The sequence below is a fragment of the Platalea leucorodia genome (assembly GCF_965183815.1).
Source record: "Platalea leucorodia genome assembly, chromosome: 5".
In the NCBI taxonomy this organism is placed as follows: Eukaryota; Metazoa; Chordata; class Aves; order Pelecaniformes; family Threskiornithidae; genus Platalea; species Platalea leucorodia.
Genome location: NC_138827.1, coordinates 74,964,242 through 74,980,507, shown reverse-complemented (window position 1 = coordinate 74,980,507; position 16,266 = coordinate 74,964,242). Strand labels below are relative to the sequence as shown.

The 16,266-nt window shown below is 39.2% G+C and overlaps 1 protein-coding gene across 1 annotated transcript in view; it reads left to right on the top strand.

Moving 5' to 3' along the window:
* PPP1R1C (protein phosphatase 1 regulatory inhibitor subunit 1C) overlaps positions 1-16,266 on the top strand; it is a gene marked incomplete at both ends in the record, with an annotated part of 54,837 nt that continues 38,571 nt past the window's right edge. The window contains 3 exon segments of the mRNA XM_082313270.1: positions 1-127; positions 130-251; positions 2,550-2,610. Of these exon segments, the coding sequence (XP_082169396.1) occupies positions 1-127; positions 130-251; positions 2,550-2,610 (310 nt within the window).

Genomic DNA, 16,266 nt, shown 5'->3' with positions numbered 1-16,266 from the left:
ATGTGGAATAAGGGAGTTGCTCGGCTCACGCAGATTCCCGTGCTAAGTCGGGAGTTACAGCTGTTACTGAGGAGCACTCAGCCTGGCTGTGGGGAGGGCGCCCGGGGAGAGGCGCAGACTGAGTCTCAAGCTCCAGGGTCTTCTCTTGTCTGACTCACCTCAGCATCACGATGGAGCCCAACAGCCCTAAAAAAATACAGTTTGCTGTGCCACTGTTTCAGAGTCAAATAGATCCCGAGGCAGCTGAGCAGGTAAGGAAGAAGAGTTTCTTTTGGTGTCTTGAGGGAATAAGGTGGGAATGGGGGCAAGACGTGGGGTGAGAACAGGTAATACCTGTGGCCTAAATGCTTTTCTAACTTATATTAGTGTAACTATAGATTAAATGCTCTGGAGGTTATAGCAATGTCTGGATACACCCAAAGAGGGAGGAGGATATGTCCTCTAGCCAGAATAAGGCTTCTTTACCTTGGGTAGGTTTATTCAGTATATATTTGTTGTGCCTTTTCTATAACTGAACTTGTGCCCTAATACATACACTTCACATGAATACACATCCTCAACAAATCAACTAAAGTATATTATTTGTACGTAAAGCAAAACATGAAGCCGAAAACAGATACCTAATGGAAATATTGCACGGAAGACAGCTTATTTACCATTCATTTTAACATGAGAAAACATGAGTTATGTTTTGCACAATGGTTATCACTCCAGTTACCTCCTGTATTTCTCATTATTTTTATACAGTTTTCTTTATGTCATTGCTACAGTGGTTTACATATTTGAAAAACATATACGTGTAGAAATATGCCTGACATGTCCTCGTTGGAATTATGTGTGTGCTGCTTTAGGTTTTGACTCACTCCCGAAGCGTACACATACATATAATATATATAGCAATACAGATGTCTTAAGGAGGAAAAGATATCTATTATTGTGTACAGACATGCGTAGATGTGCATAAAGAGGGACACAGGGAATCTTATGAGAAGAGCTGGATGAATTGTAATTAGGTGACCCAGTATATTTCGCTCGGTGCAAGTCCTTCTCGACATTTACTTCTATTTTGGTAAGTCTAGTTTTAGATGATACCAGGGGAATATCATAACCTTGACAGTTCCGTGCCATTAGCTATGAAATTATTTGCACCTTTAGGACAGGTATCTGGTTTCCTGAATATTCTGATGTCACGTCTCTTAAAAGGCACCTGCCTTTGCCAGAAAATGATGAGTTGTGAGTGACCACTGAATGAAGAAATACTAGAAGGGTGCAGGGGAGAATTGTTGCGGGGTCTTAGTTTTGTCCATAGGTACTTCCAAGCTGCGAGATGTCTGTACCTTATGGAACAGTCCTGCAGCAATGAATTCAAGCAGAATGTGTTCTGATATTTTTCTGAAATCTGTGAGAACCATAGAATTAGGATTTCCCGGAATTCCCATGGCTTTTGAAATGCTGTGGCCCGAATTCTACCCAGTATTTAGGGGCAGTCCTTTTTTTATGTTGTGAGTTTAATTCCAAGTGCTATACAGTTTCACTGTGGGTGTGTGATGAAATTAAAGTAGTAAATTCTACTGTCAGCTACAGTTACGCTAATCTGGAATAAATCCATTAACCCTGATGAGGTAATTTTCCATTTACACCTCTGAAAGCAAAATTTGAACCCAGCTAAATACAGATGTTGGCTCAGCAACTAAAAAAGAACAAATGCACTGACATTGAGGTTTTGTGTCAGAATGGTTTCTAGCTTACGTACTCTTGGTCCTTCTCTTAAATTCAATAGAATATCAATAGCCTGGAGGCTTTAGTGAAGCGACACAAAGCTTTCAATACAAATGTGTGCATTATAGGAGGGTAGTCTAATATCATGTAGTTCAACCAGTGTTAATGGAACAAAAGTACTTAACCAAATAAACTCTGAATAAGAAGAATTGCATACAGTTCAGGATTATATATTGATAGGTAAAGATCTGTTGTACAGTGGTCTTCGAAAATATTCTTTTGAAAGTCTTAAGTATTGCTTTTCTTTAGCTAAAGAACAGTAGTAACACCTCTGGCCACGGTTTAGAAATATCATAAATTCACTGGAAGACATATATGCAATATCAACTCTCAAGTGCACTTACAAAATATTAATAGTAATGATTACTTGTGAGAGCTATGACATTGCTAGGTATTTGCATGCATAAGCTCACAAACTTCTGCAATCATTTTCCTGAAGCAAAGCTAAATGTCAATATTTTAAGATATGACTGATCCATGTCAGCAATGCATATCCAAAAACTTATTCAAGATGATTGCAAATCCTAAAGGTATTTTGGAAAGCTCTCCCCTGTGCCTTTGCTTTTCATGTACAAGCAGCAGCATGACCCTGATCACTGTCAGACCAGATGAGCAGTCAGTAAGACAGTGACATGCTGCTGTTCTTTAAATATTTTCTTTTTTAACTTTGCCTGGTCTATACTCAGGGGTGCACCAGATGGATTTTTTGCTTTGCTTTGCAGGACAGTTGGTGGACCCTAATGATTCTCCTTGTTTTATGCATGTTACAGATCAGGAAAAGAAGGCCTACACCAGCATCACTCGTCATCATGAATGAACACGTGCCCCCAGGTAAGTGCCAACATACCTTCTAAACCATTGAACTTGTATCCACAGGATTGTCTGCAAATTGGTTTTATTAACTACATGGTTTTAAAAATCCAACATTAATTTCATAGCACTACATATCAAATAATGGATCTTAGAACAGCTTGGGGTAAATCTCATGAACACGTGTAGCTCTTGGCTTCCAGATAATGTCAATAATTTCAGGATTTTACCCTCCATGTAAATCTTTTGTTGTATGTACAAAGAGAACATGACCCTGATCCAGCACTGCCATCCACAAACCTTTTCTTTCCCAGGGTGGATACTTTGGAGATCCGTGAAGTCCTACTCTTGGTTTTCTGATCTCTAGAGATTCCAGGGTGACTCTAGGGCTAATTCAACAAAGTGAATTGCTTCTGCAAAACTGGTTGTTTTCCAGTTTTCTGATGAAACTTGTGATGTCTCTTTCCATTATTCCTTTTCAACTGTGAATACATTATCTTCATCCAAGACTCCTCCCAGAAGGTTCTCTGTGGAATGGGACGATTTGAGGTTGCAACATACTTTGTCACATAAACGTGACTTCAGAAAGACTCTTTAATAAGCTGTTTAGGGAGTATTATAAGCGGAAAAGCTCAGCAAAAAGTGGATTGCAGGAAAAAGTCCTCAAGACATAATCCCTCTGAAACACAGTACTTCCTTTACATCAAACTTAACTTTTACATAGTGCTCTGCAACATTTTTTTGCTGCCTTATCTCTTCATCACCTGAATCTTTTTTTAAAAGCAGTTCAGTTTTTTTCTCACTGATGTGTCTCTTAGGTCATTACTGTATGTACTGGCACCTCAGTAAAACAAAACCATCTTAGCTCTGTTAGGATCTCCACTTACTGCACTGTGCTGGGAGTCTCCACTTCTGATCAACATCACCAGGAGCTGAAGTTCCTCAGGCAGTGCAGAAAGAAGTATTAAGAGAGCCCTGCTCTTGGGGTTGAGATCATTGCAGCACAGCACACAGATTAGGGAGGTTCAAGCATGACATAAGGCTAAGGTTATATTCTTTTGACACTGAGAGTGACCCATGAGTTTGCTGTGGGGCTAACACCAATCCCAGTTTGGAGAGTAGCTTTCTGGCCTGCGTTGCAGGCAGTTCAGCTCTCAGTGCATGGTGCATGAAAGATCTGCCTTAGACCGACTTTCCTTACCTGAATGGTATCTACAGTGTCTGTGTTGCTAGGACTTAATTTAAAGCAAATTCACCTTGACTGTTAATCTCTTTTGCAATTCACTTTGTACACTTTGTACCGTCCTATTTCCTTTTATAAACAGATACTTGGTACAGTACCAAGTCAAAACCAAACAGAGAATAAGAGCTCTTTTTAATTTACAGGAAATTTTACTGTAAACAGTGGTGCATGTCTGTTATCTCCTTTCCTGCAATGTTCATAATAAATCTTTAAATAAATCATTTTTATTACGAGTCAGGGTTGCTGCAAGAATCAGTCAACTTCCATATAAGCCCAAGAACTTGTATATTCACATTCTTCACTTATTTACATTTATTCATTTAGATATTACCCCCTCTTACTAGATATTGGGAACTAATATCAACGAAGGTATTCTTGGTGAAATTATAATCTTGCCTTGTTTTTTAATTTTCCATAAAGTCAGATAAAAATAAAAACTTTAAAAGCTCCGTCATTTTCCTGCACTTCACCGTGCACTTTATGCACGAGCATGTGCGTGCATATTTCTGTATGTTATGCTTGACATGGGCAAGTGTTTTGAACAGAGTGTGCGCATGTAGCTATGTAAACCTGCTGAATATAAGGACTGCAAAGACAAATAGGGAAAGCAGACAATAACTTTACAATGGAAGTATAAATAGTAAAAAAATTCCTTATGGGCTTAATCTTGCAAGGTGCTGTGCAGTTTCTGAAATTATTGTATACCTTCAACTTTTAGAGGAGTCACTTAGTCATAGGGGCTCTTGACACCTTGATGATAAAACCACAAATGCTGGTCTCTTATTGGATTTTGAACAGAATTCAATGGGATGCTGAATAATGATTTGTCTGCAAAAATGTTAAATGCACCACTGTACATGTTTACAGTGAATAAAATAATAATAGTAAAGGTGTGAACTTGAAACTCCAGCAAATTGCTTTAGAAGCATGACTCCCGAGGTCAGCGGTGAAACTGAGCAGCAGAGAATTTAAGTGATACTGTCAAAGCCACCTATTAAATTAGAGCTGGGCTAGACTGGAATCCTGTCTCTTGATTCTTACCCACTGGAGTACTCCAATTCCCTCATTAGGAGCAAATAGCTAGTGAAGAATATGCTTCCAAGGTTGGAAATGTGTGTCCTAGTGCAATTCTAAATGTTTGGATGCCCCTGCAAAGTTTACTCAAATTATCTAAACTTCTTTTATTTTGAAAAACAGCAACAGGCATTTTCTAAGAATCAAACTTTTCAATAGCCTTCTGTTGCAGCTGCTTCTGATTGGAGCAGGAAAAAAGCAGCATTTTTGTGGTACTCTGGTGTTCTGGATGCAGACCCGTCTGGAAACCAGAAGGCAGTAAAATATGTTTGGACATTTCAGAACTTTATAACAATTCATTTTGTGTTGTGCCGTACAAAGATCTAAAATAGTTGTTTTCTTCTAAGTCTTCTCATCCATCCCTGATGTCTACTACAGCTTTGACAGGAATCTGTCTTCACTGATTTAGGTCAGGTCCATTGTGCTATAGAAGGTGGAATACCTACTAAGGCTAAGTCATTTTAAACCGATGACAGCTGCTCAAAAACTATAAGAGTCTGCTTGGCTTCCTTGCTACCAAGGAGACAGTAAGGGCTAGACCACATTAAATGATTTAAAGACAGGTGGTAGATGTGACTGCAGGAGCTAGTATCCAGCCTTTAGTATCATTGACTGGTGCATTTTCTCCTGTTCACTCTGGTTGGCATCATATATAATTGCAATCAAAATCAACAGAAGAGAAATTTGCATTGCAGCAGCAGCAATGATTGCAGTGGACAATATGGGCTTGTGTAGCAACGTAGCAATGAATAAACCCTACAGGCTCTCTGTAAGTGCTCTGTAAAGTGTTCTATCATGGGTTATGTCACATCTGAGCAGAGAAGCTAGCGCTAGAAAATTGAGACTCGAGTTCTGAAGTTACTTAACTCTCTTGTGCTTCAGTTGTCATCAATGGAGATATATTTTGTAAGCGTCTGACATTTGATTTCATAATATCTAATCAGTTTTGCTTTTATTTGAAATTATAAGACCATTTTACTATCTGTGAAACCAAAACCAAATATTAGTGGACAGAACTAGAAAAACGTGCAGCATCTCATCCTGCGCGGCATGCCTGTATGAGTTACTGGGGCAACCCACTTGTATCCTGCTATAGCCACAGTTGCTCCATGTCTGTACTTTAAAACAGGGACATCAGCATAGGCTTAGTTTTAAAGATACATTTAACTATTAAGCTGCACAAGAACTTAATCCAAAAATTGCTAAAGCTCTCCTGCTTCCTCTTTCTCTTGCAATATCATTGGACCCACCAAAAACTGAAAATCACCATAACCTGAAAGCAGCCCCTTCCGCACTGCCATAATATACTCACAACCTCCTGTCTCCTTACCAAGCATAGCAGAATATATATGAAAATCAATTCTTATAATCTGAAATAAAAGTCTGGCCATGCTTTAAACTAGCAGAATATCATACTGCAACGGCTCAAGAAAAAGCTGGTGGCAATGTGGAGAAGTGACGGTTGAGGGAGGAAAACATGTCAGACCACAACTCAGGTTTAATGCCATTAGGACTCGCTTTGATCAGAAAACAATGCCAATGTTCCTGTGCGGCCTGGCTTTGTCACAGGGCCAACACAACATCAAACAGTCTGGCTGGCAAAGGCTCTTCAACTTGTGTCAAAGTGTTCGGTCTTCTTGAAGCATTAGAATATGGGTAAACATTAGGATAAACTTCTGCATTTCTGAACTTTCTAAGTATTTGCTGTTTCCAACCGTCCTTTCTGCTCAGTTGCCTGTTTTGGCTTCCTTGCTTGTAATGTAAATGTTACTCAGTGTTTGGGAATAAGAAAAACATAGCAATGTGTTTTGATAACTCTTCTCCCAAGCTGCCTTTTTGTATTTTGCAAATCTCATTTCAAGGCAGAAAGAGTATATTATCACTGCAAAAGCAGTATAAAACATATATGCCAAGTACAACTCAGTACATCTGAGTTTTCTGAAGGCTGGAAATCATAACTTGAAGATAAGCAAGCTGTACCTGTCTCCAGACAAGGAACTTGCTTGCAGCTTTTCTTTGGGCATTAGTTTTTCTGTCTTGTTCCCAGATGATTTTCTGTTGTCCAGAGAGGGATTCATGCCTTTCAGCTTACTGTGACTTCCTCAGAGGTCTGGTGAGATGCCTCAGTAGAAGCCTCAATATTTAGTGCAGTGGCAAACAACACAGCCAGATAGGTGGTGGGAGGAAAAACTGTCCTTACACCTGTGCCAATCCTATGACAACCCAGAGTAGGTTAGGTTTTTTCATGCTAAATTGATTCTAGACACTCCCAGACTTTCCCTGTACAATAAATCTCATTACCACGTATAGATGTGCCTTTCTGATGATGCAAACTATACCAGCACCACATCCTTGAGGGCGTAGATGCAATATGCTCTAGCTAACATTAATGTTCGTGACTAATGTTTGTTAGATTACGCTTCTAAGTGAATTACAGAATGGTTTGGGTTGGAAGGGACCTTGAAGATCATCTGGTTCCAACCCCCTGCTATGGGCAGGGACACCTTCCACTAGACCAGGTTGCTCAAAAGCCCCACCCAACCTGGCCTTCAACACTTCCCGGCATGGGGGAGTGAATGTCTTTGTTTTACATCTAATGGTCACGTTTTTTTTTTCCCCCCAAGACGAAATAAACTGGGATCCAAAAAGACCTGCTAGGTAGGAGGCAGCTGTTTCTGGGCATTGTCAAGCAGTTCTGCTATACTTTCTCAGGCAAAAGTCTCACTGAAACTTGAAGAGGCAAAGAATTCTTGGTCTCACAGTTCATGAAAGCTGATATGTTTTTCAAAAGCTTGCGATTCTGGTAGGACATACTGCTTTACTTTGGTTCAGGAAATAGAAAGTGAGTAAGCCAAATAGCAGCTGTTTTCAATTGCAAATTTAGGCTTCTAATGTGGTAACAAAGCATTCAGAAAAGCAGTACATTAATAAAAACTGTCATTATTTGTATTTTTTTTTTGGTCAAACTAGTTGGCCTCTCTATATGCTAAATGTGGATACCATTTAAGTGTGCTGTCTGTATTTATTTCAGTCTAGGAGTTTGTGGAGATATGGCAGTAAGCAATGAAAAAGATTTGTGTCCCCTCCCACCACAAGACTGGTACAGCTCACTGTATGTTACCAATGGTACCAGGATGCTCAGAGATCAGGTACTGTTGGTCAGGGCAGTGAGGACCATTGTGTTCTTTAGGCCTGTGCTGGAAGGGCCTATCTGACACAGTGAAACAATGAAGTGTATAAAACAAACATTGCACAAGACCTGACAGGTGATAGGCATTCCAGAACAGTGATGAAAATGTCTATGCTTGAAAATATTCTGCTTTTTGCGGGCTGTTGTGTGACTGCAAACATTCATTGGCAAAATACATCCCTTTTTCTTACTTATATCACTGTGCTTGGATGTTCTTTCCTTAGGGTTACTTTGAATTTACTCTGCAGTTCAGGCTCACAGAAGCCCCTGGGACAAGCCACAACCTAAGTTCCTCACACATATGCAGTGTGAGTAAAGTCTCCATGATCTGACTCACAAAAATAAAAAGAAAAGTTCAGGAACTTAAAAAACAAAAAAAAGAAAGAAAAAAAGAAAAAAGTCAGGAAACTGTGCTTGAACTGTTTTTAATGCAGTCCAGAAGCGACAGCTCACAGGTTCCAAACAGAAGCAATGAATTAAAAGAAAAAAAAAAAAAAGCTTTCCTTAACGTCTTTCATGAAAATGCTCCATTTTCATTAGAGAGTGAGGATTTTATATGTCATTGTCATCACCTTCCAAAAGAGCTGTCACGCTCCCTGGAGTAGGGTAAAGACAGCAAGCTGGAGGACTAGGCTTGAGGTGGTTGGGATGCACCATGCACTTCTGTGCCTAAACCGAAGGTTATCACCAAAGCAGCCAGATGCATTTTCACTGTTCTTTGAGGTCATGAACATATTAGTTCACAAATAGAAACATTCCCTGGGAACATTTTAGTTATTGTGTAAAACACATACTCTGAAATAGCAGGAAACATACTATTTCATATAGTGCCCAAGTAGAGTCTGGACTCTTTAGTCGGTAAGCAGTGCTTTAGCAAGAACAAGAGTCTGAAAACTACTCAGAGAAAGTAAAAATAAAAAGCTGTTGTGCATATTCTGGTCAGAATTCACTTATTTTATCTCATTTTTCATGTTTATTTTTATCCATGCTTCCTTCATTTCCAGTGTTTAATGATAATTGCATAGATACATTTCACATGACACACAGCTTGTATAACCTTGGTTGCTTCTACTGACTATGGTCTGGTTGGCTGAAGTGAGTAAATTTAGTGAAAACAAGACAAGCAGTCCCTCTCGTTCACTGAAGACTGTCCTCTCTTTGCGAGAAGGGGGAGTGTGGGATGCAAACACTGCTTGAGAAAGCTCTGGTCTGTGGAAAGACCTGACCCAGTCCTGCAGAGAGGAAATAGAGGTTGGATATTCACAACCAGGACTCAGATTTCTGGCCTAGATTGGAGAAGTGGTGCAGCTGAGAAGCCATGAAGTCAAAAAAATAGTTTACTTGCTCCCAGTTTGGGTGGAATTGCATTTATCCATTTCTCTCATTCCAGTCTTAAATCCCCAACAAGTGAATTGATGTACTTTTTTATTTATCAGTGCAGGTAAGCCTCTAGTGTGTACCGTGACATTACTTGTTCCTCCTGCTCCGGTTGGTTTTGTGTTGGAAGGATCAATGTCCGTGGAACTATCTGAAAGTGAAGGAGGTATTTTTAGAGTTGAACCTTGTACTCTTCATCTGTTTTCCTCATTCCTTATACAAAAGCACCATAGAAACAGCCTTCTTCCACCCCAGGAGACTATTTGCAGATCATTTTTAATATATATGGCTTCATGTTACAGATCTCCAGCTGCTTGATTATTCAGCGTCAGGACTGATAAGCTTTCAGACTGTTTACCTCTGTTATCATCTTTGTGCGTATTAACATGACAAAGAGGTCTGCTTTGGGTAGAGAATAGCAGTGTGCACAACTGCCTGACCTGCTGAGGAAGTTAGCTGGACAGCTTCTAACTTTATTGCATTTATAAGGCATAATATTTTGCTAGAAGAACTCTAACAGGTTTGCACTGTGCCAAATACTTATACATCTCATGCAGTTTGTTTTGGTGAGAATTCTGAATAGATGGTGAGTTTTTCTATTTTAAAAAATGCCTGAGTGTAATTAGCTACTTCTTATAGTCAAAGAACTTAAGCTATATTTCGTTCAGCTACATGAGTATACAATTTTGGGGGTTGGTAGCCTTCAAATAAAAATAAAAGTTTGGATCAAAATAGGTCCAGTTTAGCCTGGAGCAAACATTCCGTTTGTATTTTGAGTGGGTTTTTTTAAATGGTAAAAAATTTTAGAGAGAATTTGAAATGAAGTACATTTAAACATTGTAAGACAAAATGTTTTTAATAAGAATGTCAAATTAGTTTGTTTTGAGATTGTGTTTCAATTGTACTTCAATAATGTGATAATACTGATTTTTTTTTTTTTTCTACATCAGGTAATAAGCTAAAATCCATTAATAATTTTTCAGCCTTGCTGAGGGGGAAAAAACCCAACACTGGCTTTGTCTGACCTCTACTATTTAGTAGTTAATGCAGCACTCATTTACCATGGTGATGTGTGCGGAATAAATAGATAATGCAGACAGATGAGAGAGAATCCAGCTTTTAGCACTAACCTCATTACGTTCAGAATATTGGGAAGGGGTTGCACTTAAAGAATCAATCAAGATAGCCCCATTTATTAAACTTTCAGAGACAAAATTTAACTCTTTATATGGAGTAACTGAAGTTAAAGCTTCACTTCAAAATACCCTAAAAGTGGGAATTTAATGAATCTGGACCAAAAGCTAGCAGAGACTCTGAACAAAACGAAGCTATCGATCATGAAAGTTTTTGCCAACTACACAAGGCTGGACTGCAGAAATTCAGAGAGAGTGCAGGGAGGTGTAGAGCTTAGCGTTGCTTTCCTGGGAGTCTGAGCTGTCTGTGTCACCAGATGGTGGAAACAAGATCAGCTGGACCAGCCAAGTCTCCTTGTACAGTAATCAAAGCAGTTCTAGGGTAGAATTAAACTATATGTCTATTGGAAGGAGCTCTGTTTTCCCCTTCACCCCATCAAAACCCTATTCATGTGTCTGTATTTAAAATCATCACTTCTAATATTTTTCTGAAATGGCTTTACTGGGGGAGCGAGAGAATATCATAGTAGCAGAATGAAGCACAGTTACGTGCTCTCTCTTTGTTTATGTTTTCCCTGGGATACCTGGGATGCAGATGTACCACAGAGAATTAATGTCTTGGTATTATTAATCTTGTGGAACCAAACTGCACTTACAGAGTTAGCAGTGCTAAGTAGGTGAATGTGCATTCTAAAGGCAGCTTTTTTCACCAAAGGCCACGTCCTTCATTCTGATGAGACAAGCAGAGAAGAGTCACACCGGGCAGAACACAGGCTTGAGCAAGGCAGATGGAAAGTTCAATAAAGCAGTGAGCTCTATTGCATCCTACAGTACCACTTACCCTGGTACCTAGACATCCCAGAGCCTAAACATTTCAGCACTGAGCTCCCACCACTGAGAAAAGAGAAAGGCTTGTAGTGACAGCATTCCCTTCTTTCTGATGTTCCCTGCCATAGCTGTTCTCAGTGGCACAAAGCAAAGAAGTTCTGGATAAATCTTTTCTGCTCTTTGACCACCACCAAACAGTAGCATCTCTGGAATCAGCCACCATGTAGGTGCAGCACTTGCTGCACAGTCTCCCTGTTGTATAGGATCTGCAGGACAGCTACAGAATCAGTGAGCAATTTAACCTACAAGCCCAGCTGTTCTGAATGCAACATGTTTGTATTACTAAGTGCAATTTTATAACCTTTTCTCTTTGAAGTGGAATTGTACTGATGAACTAAAAAGTGATTGGGGGGATATGGGAGAAAAAAGAATTTTCCCTTTAAAGAATTGTGATCCAGAAGATTTTTTGATCCAGATCAACATTGGGTTTTTACTGTCTGTTTTTGCAATACAGTAAGTAGACAGCAGGGCTGTAATTGTTTAGAAATGTGCTTTCAGGCCTCCTGAAATGCTGATGCTAGTGTGTGACTTAGGCTTTAATATGAACCACATATCCCATAGGAGCATGTAGAACAGCTCATTCCGTGGGAATCACAGCGAGGTGTTTCTGACGGTGACAGTACAGATGGAGACGTATAAAACAAAACCCAGGGTCCCCTCTACCTCTGGTATGTAGTGAGGTTAGTAGAAATTCCAAAAAATACCTTTGGAAATTACAGCTGTTGTGCTGATGGTGAGAATGAGATTATGGAACCTCATTTTACTGACTCTTTGAAGGCTTAGAAAACCAAACAATGAATTTACAAACCTGGTATTTGCATCTTCTTTTTGTAAAAAAGGTTGTAAACCCCAAAAAGTACTATTATTAGTAGCTTGATTCATGCATAGGATGATACATGTACGTGAGGAGCTTTATGCATGTGCATTCTAACCACAAGCAAGCCGTGAGTAGTTGGCCAGGACTAGCTTTACAACACATTCGTACCAAAATCCTTGAGGTATTATTCCAAAAGGAAGGAAACTGCAAAGGCAGCAATAATAATCACTGGCTAAGGAAGAGTTTTATTGTTTTGTATTTGTTTTCTTCTCCCCTGGCAAATGTCACTTTCCACAATGTACAATACACAACTGTTCAGATACAATATATTTTTTAATGGCTCTATGAGCTACAGCATGCTAAGAAATGTTTGACTTTTTTAGTCTTGGCTGCTGCTGCTGGTTTTTATTTTAGAGCTTAGAATACTCCTACAGCTCACGACCGAGAAAGGAACTGCTCGCAGTGTTAGCTATTGCAGCTGTAACTCTGATACAAAGATTACGATCCATGGGTCAATTCTGAGCCATTTTCCATCACAATTGATTCTTGCATATGAAGCTATTAGGAAATGGTTTAAATGTATATCAGGGGATGAGCTAATATTATATTTCTGGTAACCATGGATTTTTCTTTATGATTTTTGCCTCAGTTGTATTTAGATCTTCAACCTCTTCAATGTGTCATTTGAACATAGACTGAACATAAAGCAAGCAAGCAGCTGGAAGGTAACACATTACTAATACTATTCAATATTGCTGATGAATTCACAGCTCTGGGTAACTGTCTTCTCAAGGTACTTCGCTTCCTTCTATATTTGAAAATACTTAATGAACATGTTAAGCCTTTTCACAAACTAATACATTGTTATGACTGTTCAAGTCAATGGACAAAGCAATTGCAAGCTATTTAGGAAGTTTTTGTGTAAGCGCTTTGGTAACATTTGGTGAAACAGTAGCCATTATTTGCAAATATTTAGTAGTCTGGCAGTATGTTTTGCTTGGGTACATTCATTTCAGAGGCACATTTCTGCTCTTTGAACCTGTTTCTCTGAGTATTTGTTGGCAGTCACTCAAGAGCTCTGGCCCTCCTCTAACCTCTCAAAAGCTGTCTCTATCTCCACTGCCCTCCTGCTTCCTCTGTGGGAGTCTTTTTCTTTCACTGACAGATTTCAGGCCAGGTGAGGTTATGCTGTGAGTGTAGAAACTGCCCTTACTCCGTGCAGCAAAGATGTAATCTTTATTGACGTCTGCTTTTGTGTCAGAATAGACCCTGTGTCAATGTAACCTTACAATGAAGTGAGTTCTCCTTCTACAGAGTTGGACAAACTTTGAGACACCACATTGTGCTTTAGGTCTATTTTCCAGTCCTTGTCTCTATGAAAGTCTATTTTTCCAGGGTCGTCTTGTAGTTCAGTTTTGCCCTCCAGCACTACCTGGGGTACGCAGAAATGCTGGCTGTCAGGTTCCCCTTTCTGGCTCATGCCAGAAAATCAGTGTCATCCTGGTTTACATTTATTTGCTTCAAGAATAAGGGATTTTTTCTTATGTATATTTCAATCTAAAAGAGAGATTTGAGTCATCCTAAATAGAAGTGCATAAAAGAGTCATATGTATATCATCACGTATCTTTTCAGTCTTACTTCACACATTTTGAGACTGGAGTTTACCATCAACCTTCCCAATAGGACAAGGATTTTAAATTTCACATCACTGATCACAGCAGTTTTCTTCAGTTTGTCTCAATTATTTTTACTTAGTTGAATGAATTAACCTGGATTTTCAAAGATGTAGTAGGATATTAATGTGACTGTCATTACTTAGTTTAGATAATGAGTAAGTGTTCTGACTAAGAAGCCAGATTACGTATGACTGAAGTTCTTTCCCAGTTGCACTAACTCTAGAACTAGTTCATTAAATGAGAAAGTAGTTTGCCTTTTTTCTATTTTTTTTTTTTTTTTACCAAATTCATGCTGTATATCTAGGATAAAATCTTGACTTTTAAGTCAATAGCAAAACCTCCTGTTGCTTATGGCCTAATACAGTCAGCAGTAAAATGATTTTCTGTCTCTCATTTCCCTCAAAAATTCTGTTTTGCCTGATTTGTTTTGCTGATGCAGACCATAGATTTGCCACAGTATTTGCACTGAGCAGCCCTCCACATGTTTTGAACTCCCGTGATGGACTTATTTTGTCTGGGGCATCGCTCAGCAACCCGTAACTCTCCGCTGAGCCAGGCACTGACGGAACTCCTCTTTGCGGAGGATCGGAGTTAACAGGCAGCGCAGATTTGTGATTAAGCTTAACTTTCTTGTGCTGGAAACAACAGTACTTTGCCATTAACTAAATGGTATTCTTTTGGAATGAGTTAATTTAAGGCAACCTAGAGGCAGACCCTGACCTGGAGCTTCTGCACACAGTGACACGCTGCTGTCTTGCCGGAGGTTTCTCCAGGCTCTGATGCCATGAGTCCACACTGGTCAGCTGCAAATTATATGAAAAGTTTATCTCGGAGTCATTCCTGGTAATCTAGTAAGAGATTTATATTGGGTCCAGAAAACGTGTCATCTGAGAGATCAAAAGAAGAGAAAGACTTTCACCTACCTCCTCCTCATTCCTCTTATTTAGTCATTTGTTCTTTGAAAGCCATCTCTCTTACCTTCAGCAAAGAGGAGTTTGTGCTGCTTAGAAAGCAATCATAAGAAAGCAACTTCAAGCCTAGCATTGTTTATATTGTGATTAAAGTCAATCTTTACATTAGTTATCCAAACAGAATGTTTCTTTCGAGCTTATTTCTCCCTGGGTTGATTACTTTCTCTGGGAAGACCTGCAAAGTCTGTAACTGTCCCCATATGATGGATGAGAAACTTCATGTCAGGAAGGTCTGCTCCTTGCTCACCTGACCCTCTCATGGAGCGGGGCTACAGAACAGGGACCCTTGTGCTATGAGGAAAAGAAACTTCTGCATGGAAGGATTTTTTCATGACAGGTTTTTCCACAAAGCCCATTTTGTGTTCTGTCATTTAAAGCCAGGACAGTATCAGAAGAGCCTTACAGAGCTGGCAGCAGCTGGAAGACCACAGTCAGGCAGAAGTGTAACTCCAAGAAGGCAGACAGAACAACTCAGTCCTTATTAATAAGAAGTGAGAAAATAAAGAATTAAATTGGAATTCTCTTCCAATGTATATTTTGAGAAGCTGTACTTGATTTATGGGACTTATTTAGAATTTGTTTTATACCTACATTTAACAGGTATCATAGGGAGAGAGAATGAAAAGTTGAAAACAAAATGCTTAAGAGAGGAATGATTTTTTGTGCTTGTTGTAATAATTCATGACTGCTCTGTGGTAAGGTTGCAGACCTGATTCATCACTGTTATATTCTAGTTTAATGCCAGTGAAGCTAGACTGATTTCCATGAGTCTGGCATGAAACTGGAATAACAAGGTGGTGAATCAGGCACTATAATTCCCTTCTGAGATTCCTGTGATGTAAACAAATATATTTATATTCACATTTGAGGTTTGTAATGTCTCCAGTTTCTTCCAAACCGGATTATGATCTCAGAATGTATGTTTTAAAGAAACTTTGATCTGTGTAATTTATGAAAGGTGGTTTTATTTCATATTCTTATGGCTGTGCAGTTGAAAGTTAGTCCTTGGATACTGTTTGAATGATGTTCAGAGATATAGATGCTGTTTGGATCAGATGCTGTTGTGTGTGTTGGGAGCAAAAGGATGATCATTCTTTTCATTTAGAGGTTGACTTTGAGCACCACGAAGAAGGATTTGGTCTAACACGGGAGATTGCTGCCCCTACTTTCAGTACTGGTAATGGCTGCTTGAATACTGAAGGTGGGAAATACAGAGCTATGTAAATATAAATAGGCTAATTTACCTGGAAAGAAAATATTAAATGTCCAAGCAGCTTATTCATCTGGCCTGTGGCATTTTAGTGAAC